Below are 7,716 nucleotides of genomic sequence, written 5' to 3'. Positions count from 1 at the left end.
ACTACTTGTGATAACCGACGCCGAGGGGGATCGGATGAACGCCACGTGTCAAACAAGCGAAGATTTACGGACAATTCGAGACCTCGAATTGGGACATCAGTGGGTTTCTTGTCCGCTCGTTCCGTGTACTTGCACACACACACGCGCACGCCCGCGCACGTAGCAACACCTCTCTCTTTCTCTGTTTATTTCCCATTAAAGGAAATATACACACGCAAACACACGTACACAATATATGTACAGTATATATACTGTATATATATATTATATATATATATATATATATATATATATATATATATATATATATATTATATACATATGTGTGTGTGATTCACCATGTTTTCGGATCACGTGTTGGACTCGTGACCGACAGCTATTTCCCTCCCGGAAGAGAGCTCAGAGCTCATATATGACCGCTCTATGGGTAATGCTATGACCTTACATGCACACACATACACCCAACTCCCCGCCCACAAGAGTTGGAGTAACGACTCGCAGCGCAGCGATACTGAAATTATTTCAGCCCTGGGTGATATTCGAACCCGGACCGCCGTAGTGGCAGTCGGGAACTCTACCACTGCACCACCGAGTGTGTGTGTGTGTGTGTGTGTGTGTGTGTGTGTGTGTGTGTGTGTGTGTGTTTGTGTGTATTTGTTGACGAACCACGGGAACATAACACACGAGTGCCTTAAGGCTAACGCCACCTCCACTCTTAACCACATCATCTCAAGTACAATGAACATGGAACTGCCTAGTGTAGGTCTTATGGTCTCTTGCAGTCTCCATCGTTCTTATGTTTATGTTCTTATGTACACACATGCCTCTCCCTCTCTGTACAAGCTTTTAATTTTTTCACCACTGTCTTTTTTTTTTTTTTTTTTTTTTGTACATTATCGTTGCTCTCCAAATGGCTTCTCTAGTCACTCCTTCTTGCAGTTTGTTCTACCAGATCGATGATGGCAATGTACACAAGCATCTCCCTTGTGGGTTCCTTTCATTTCTTTTGGAGTGAACATCTGGTTCACTCCAAACTCCCTAACTTCTCCTTGTCCTTCTTCTTTCGCGTACCTTCCCATTGTTTCCATTATTCTATCAGAAATTGTAAACAGTGCGCATGGGAGTATGAAATATGGTTGTGGATAGCGTGAAGAAGTTGAAATAGATGAATATGGCATGCCTGATAAGGATGAATTGATACTTCAAGGAGGCTGGCAAGAATACTGTTAGAGTGGAAATAAGAGTTTTTTTTGTTTTTTGTTTTTTTAACTTTTTCCTCAGGGTTTTTAGTAAGTGTAATGGTGACATTTCTTGTGTTTTTATGTACATATTTCCAGTTTTGTTTATTTATTAATATATATATTTATTATTGTATATTTTGTGAGCATTTTGTAATCGCAAGGCGATTCGTGCCTGTCTTTCCCGCCAAATGCAGGAATTGGCGTGGGTTAGTCTTGTTCTCGCCTTCGAAGTGTACGCACGTCTGTCAGTGCTTTGGATAAAATTACTTTAAACAAATATTTTTCTTTTATTTATTTATTCACCCACCCCATACATATGCTTACACACCTCTCTGGCTCTTCGAGTGTTAGATCCTCCTTTCCCGTTGACATGTGAGCAACACAGGAGGCAGTTTCTCCTTTTCCTTTTATCTCTCCTTTTTCTCTTCTTCTTTTTCTTTTTAACCTTCATCATCTTGTCCTTCATCTTTTTCTTTTTATTCTTCTTCGTCATCGTGTTTTCTTCTTCGTCGTCTTTTTTCTTCACCTCTTTCTTTTTCTCTTCTTTTTCTTTTTCGTCTCCATCGTCATCTTCGTCTTCTTCCTCATCTTCTTCGTCTTTTTCAATTTCATCCTATTTTTCTTCTTCATCTTTTTCTTCTCCTCCCTCTTCATCTTCTTTTTCTTCTTCATTTTCTTCTCCTTTTTCTTATCATCATTCTTCTTCTTCTTCATTCTTCCTCTTCCCATTCTTCTTCTTCTCATTTCTCATTCTTCTTCTCTCTTCTCATTCTTCTTCTTCTTCTTCGTTGCCCTAATCATGCCAGGCAACTTCTAGTTTGAGTCACACTGTCGGCAAGATGACCCTCATTTTTCAAATTTCATTGCTTAATTCTATTACTTTCAGTCCTGTTTTTTTTTATAACCTGAAGAATTGTCACCCCAAAACGTCCACCAAAAGAATAGTCACCCCAGAACGTCCACCTGAAGAATCGTCACCCCAGAATGTCCAGAAGAATTGTCACCCCAGAACGTCCACCTGAAGAATCGTCACCCAGAACGTCCACCTGGAGAATGGTCACCCCAGAACGTCCACCAAAAGAATCGTCACCCCAGAATGTCCACCCGAAGAATCGTCACCCCAGAACGTCCACCTGAAGAATCGTCACCCCCAGAATGTCCACCAGAAGAATTGTCACTCCAGGACGTCCACCTGAAGAATCGTTACCCAGAACGTCCACCTGAAGAATGGTCACCCCAGAACGTCCACCAAAAGAATCGTCATCCCAGAACGTCCACCTGAAGAATCGTCACCCCAGAATGTCCACCTGAAGAATCGTCACCCCAGAACGTCCACCTGAAGAATCGTCACCCCCAGAATGTCTACCTGAAGAATCGTCACTTCAGAACGTCCACCAGAAGAATGGTTACCCCAGAACATCCACCAAAAGAACTGTCATTCCAGAACGTCCACCTGAAGAATGGTTACCCCAGAACGTCCACCTGAAGAATCGTCACCCCAGAACGTCCACCTGAAGAATCGTCACCCAAGAACATTAACCTGAAGAATTGTCACCCCAGAACTTCCACCTGACGAATCGTCACCTCAGAACGTCCACCTGAAGAATCGTCACCCCAGAACGTCCACCTGAAGAATCGTCACCCCAGAACGTCCACCTGAAGAATCATCACCCCACAGCGTCCACCTGAAGAATCGTCACCCCAGAACGTCCACCTGAAGAATCGTCTCCCCAGAACGTCCACCTGAAGAATCGTCACCCCAGAACGTCCACCTGAAGAATCGTCACCCCAGAACGTCCACCTGAAGAATCGTCACCCCAGAACGTCCACCTGAAGAATCGTCACCCCAGAACGTCCACCTGAAGAATCGTCACCCCCAGAACGTCCACCTGAAGAATCGTCACTTCAGAACGTCCACCAGAACAATGGTCACCCCAAAACGCCCACCTGAAGAATCGTCACCCCAGAACGTCCACCTGAAGAATCGTCACCCCAGAACGTCCACCTGATGAACCGTCACCCCAGAAAGTCCACCTGAAGAATCGTCACCCCCAGAACGTCCACCTGAAGAATCGTCACCCCAGAACGTCCACCTGAAGAATCGTCACCTCAGAACGTCCACCTGAAGAATCGTCACCCCAGAACGTCCACCTGAAGAATTGTCACCCCAGAACGTCTACTTGAAGAATTGTCACCCCAGAACGTCCACTTGAAGAATTGTCACCCCCAGAACGTCCACCTGACGAATGGTCACCCCAGAACGTCCACTTGAAGAATTGTCACCTTAGATTCTTAGAACGTCCACCTGAAGAATCGTCACCCCAGAACGTCCACCTGAAGAATTGTCACCCCAGAACGTCCACCTGAAGAATTGTCACCCCAGAACGTCCACTTGAAGAATTGTCACCTTAGATTCTTAGAACGTCCACCTGAAGAATCGTCACCCCAGAACGTCCACCTGAAGAATTGTCACCCCAGAACGTCCACTTGAAGAATTGTCACCCCCAGAACGTCCACCTGACGAATGGTCACCCCAGAACGTCCACTTGAAGAATTGTCACCTTAGATCCTTAGAACGTCCACCTGAAGAATCGTCACCCCAGAACGTCCACCTGAAGAATTGTCACCCCAGAACGTCCACCTGAAGAATTGTCACCCCAGAACGTCCACTTGAAGAATTTTCACCCCCAGAACGTCCACCTGACGAATGGTCACCCCAGAACGTCCACTTGAAGAATTGTCACCTTAGATCCTTAGAACGTCCACCTGAAGAATCGTCACCCTAGGATAGCCCAACCTACCAACCAACAACACCTGAAGGTTAGGTTAGGGTAGGATAGGTTAAGTTTGGTTAGATTAGGTTAGGTTTGGTTAGATAAAATTAGGTTTGGTTGAATTAGGTGAGGCTTGGTTAGATAAGGATATGTTAAATTTGGTTAAATTAGGTTGGTTTAGGTTAGATTAGGGTCATGCATAAAAATCTTAGAAAGTACTTTTTGTGCAACTGAAGATACGTCACCCTAAGATACCAACTTGAAGAATTGTCACCCTGTCGATGTCTGGGGTGGCAATAATTTAGTTGATTTTTTTTTCTGTTGGAGGTTTCTGTTGATTTCTTGTCTGTTATTTCTTCCTCTCGTTTGCAGTTTATTATCTTGCTCAAACAGTTCCAAGTTGAAATATTCACTTTCCCTTTTATTTTGGCTACCGTCAGGTGATTTTATTCATCTCTGTGGCATACTTTCAGGAGTGATAGGGTTAACATGATATTAGATAATTGAAAAAAAATGAAAATAAGAAGAGCTCTAGGTAAAGAAAATAGGTAAATAAAAAATAGATGAACACACTCACCAAAATATACAGAAAAAATAAAATGTTTTGTCGTCATAAATCAATCCATATATACGAAAAACGCTTACACACGCGCGCGCGCACACACACACACATACACACACACACACACACACACACACACACACACACACACACACACACACACATGGTGAACCATGGTGAATCACACACGCAAGTTCCCCTGTTACCATAAGAATCAATAATTACCCAAACTACATGTCAAAATACATCGAAATACTGTCTGTAACAAATTTGATGATTTATCATAAGTTGGAATGTTGTTATTTAGTTCTAAAAAATTCATATGTTGAAGAAAAAATAAGAGTGTGCACAAATGTTCGACATGCAAATTTAGATTTTTTTCTTCAAAGTATTATGCAGCACAATATATATACAAAGGTTTTACCTGTGCGCCCTTAACATGGCCCTCACCTCACCTGGCCTGGCCTTTGATGACTGACTCAGCTATGACTCACGCAAGGTGCTGTGCGGATGTCCCTGTTCTATCGCAGGTGGTTCGTTCCTGATTCGTTAACAATTCATACCTCATTGCTTCATAACTACTTTAGGCCTCGTCATTTCCGTACCAATTCATTTGCAGAGTTGGAAATGTTCTTCATGTTCTTCTTGTTAATAAAGAATCACTCGTGGAATGGTAAATCGACGTGAGGGTCAGAGAAAATCCCATGAGTTCTGTCTCCTCAGGCATTTCCATGGTCATGACATGAACCGTAGCTTGACGCACGCGCGGTGATGCCTTTAGGCGTGAATCATAGCATGAGGGAAGCGTCGTGTTTTGAACTCGGTGTTCGTTATCGTGGGGTTACATGAGAACAGGGCATAGAAAAAGGTATGGGAGGAGGAGGGATGAGTGGGTGGGGAAGGGGTGTCGAGTGGGAGGAGGTACTATTCTGGCTTGGGGATGAGATGTGAGAAAGTTGGAATGAAGGTCGCGCTCTTCGACTTAGCCCGTTTGTCCGTTGGTGTCGCACCTCAACATGACGTCATACCATACGTAATGTTTACCAATGACACACACTCCCGCCAACGTCCGAAATGTTCATTAATTATCTACAGACTTCGAGGAAGTGGCAGAGGTCATGATGTGATGAGCGTAATTAAGTAATTTTTATTACTAATCATGAAAAAATCTTGTAGTATTGAGGCCATATTTCCGTGTATTGGTCCAATCTGTCGACTTTTGAGTCGGGTTGCATTTATTTTCATGTGGTCTATTTGCGGTCGTAGGTATGAGTCACGCTTTGCATTTGTGTTTTTTCTTTTACGAAACGTGGGAGATTTTATGCACACATATGAAAAGCAGGATTTCACAGATGGTGTTTCACGGCACGGAGGAGCGTTGAGGCGATTCAGCTGACCAACCAACAAACTTTTTCGTAAATTCTTGGGCCCCGAAGGGGTCCAGGCCCATTATAATTCCATATTGGAATTTTAACATTTACCCCAAGTCCCCAGGGAACAAAATGGAACATTCAGCATACTTAAATATGAAATACAAAGTGTGATCTCATGTAATGAAAAGCCAGCATTGTGTAAGCTCTCAACTTTCTAACAATCTTATCTGTGTATGATTAACACCTGTGACATGGGCAGGCTTGGTACTAGGCAGATCACTTGGGATCAGACAATTTATTATATATTGGGTTGAAAATAACACGTTTCCCTGAAAACTCTTGTTTAGTTTAATGAAAATATCACATTTGAGTTATCATGTGGGTACTCATGCATCTGCCAGCACCCATGGTATTGCCACATGCGGAGGGCAGAGGTGAAAGCATAAATTTCGCGAAATGTATTTTTAGCGAATGAACAATATGATTATAACGAAATAAATAAAGAATGTACTTTATTCTTATTTAATATTATTTTGATTATGATATAATAAACCAAGGGTTAATGAATTATCATGTTTTCTTGAGAGTCGTTGGGGCGTTTTATTTTCGTGGCAGTGAGGGAGGCGAAACACCGGTAACCCGCCGCAGCTCTCTCAGTTTCCTGCCGACGTCTAGCGGGGGAGGACAGTCTTCTGTCGCGTGAGAATTTAACATCTTCTGGCACAGATACTATGGATTTCCCTTCTCCAATGGGCTTGAAGAGATTATAAGCACCAAGTTTGTGCAAGCAGACAGTTTAAACAGTGTATATTTAGTTAAAAAGATTCTGAATAGTAGTTGTGTTTGCCGCAAATCCCGTCCAACTACCTCTTGAGCCAAGATGGCCGACATCGATGTGAATGATCCCGAGTTGAAATACTTGGTGGTTTCTCGCGACAAGTTTGAAGATCCAGCCTCGCAGGCCGAATGGACCCAGCGCCGACTTGTGTGGATCCCTCACGAGACCCATGGCTTCGTGGCTGCAGGTATTAAGGGTGAGGTTGGCGATGAAGTCGAGGTGGAAATTGCCGACACGGGTAAGAGAACCCGCGTGGCTAAAGATGACATCCAGAAGATGAACCCTCCTAAATTCAACAAAGTTGAGGATATGGCAGAACTCACTTGTCTCAATGAAGCTTCCGTTCTCCACAACTTGAAAGAACGGTACTACTCCGGCCTAATCTATGTAAGTACTTTCAAAACTCCATACTTTTGAATTCAAATGTTTACAAGTTGGCAAGTCGTACGGCCGATTGTTTTTTTCTAATGTTCAAGTATTTGGCGGTTATAGCTGGCCAGTGCAAGGCGTTACATGACAAAGGTGTCATTAGCATGCATGTAACAGTTCAAGGCCGTGTGTGAATTATCTTGTAACACGTAAATACCTTGTAACCGGCCTTTTCTCGGCATGCTCTGCTCGTGAACCTTGCGAGCTCCCGCTATACATCTTGGGAGGGTTTGGCGGGTTGTATTTGAATGCTGGATTGGACGACACTGAATTCTGAAAATAAATATTATTTTTAGCTGTTACGACTGGTAAGGATTTCATTAACACAAAGGGCAGGTGATAATATCAACATTAAGTTCGAATCGACTGAGTTGTAGAGAAGCCTTATTCCAAATGCAAATTCCAACTGAATGAAATTGTCAGCCTTACCGAGTACCGGCAAGCTAGAACAAAGGTAAATGGCGAATTGAGGAGAGGTTATCATAGTGTATTGACATTT

General features: G+C 43.1%; 1 protein-coding gene across 4 annotated transcripts in view; it reads left to right on the top strand.

Annotated features, from left to right (window-relative positions):
- The first annotated feature begins 6,598 nt into the window (after positions 1–6,598).
- zip (myosin heavy chain 10) overlaps positions 6,599–7,716 on the top strand; it is a 129,715-nt gene continuing 128,597 nt past the window's right edge. For all 4 annotated transcript variants that reach the window (XM_076187008.1, XM_076187010.1, XM_076187009.1 and 1 more), the window contains exon 1: positions 6,599–7,175. In XM_076187008.1, coding sequence (XP_076043123.1) covers positions 6,831–7,175 — 345 coding nt within the window. In that variant the 5' untranslated portion in view covers positions 6,599–6,830. The remainder of the gene's footprint in view (positions 7,176–7,716) is intronic.

The sequence above is a fragment of the Oratosquilla oratoria genome, chromosome 6 (assembly GCF_046742065.1).
Source record: "Oratosquilla oratoria isolate Oo_2021 chromosome 6, ASM4674206v1, whole genome shotgun sequence".
NCBI classification, from domain to species: Eukaryota; Metazoa; Arthropoda; class Malacostraca; order Stomatopoda; family Squillidae; genus Oratosquilla; species Oratosquilla oratoria.
This window is presented reverse-complemented; position numbering and strand designations above follow the sequence as displayed.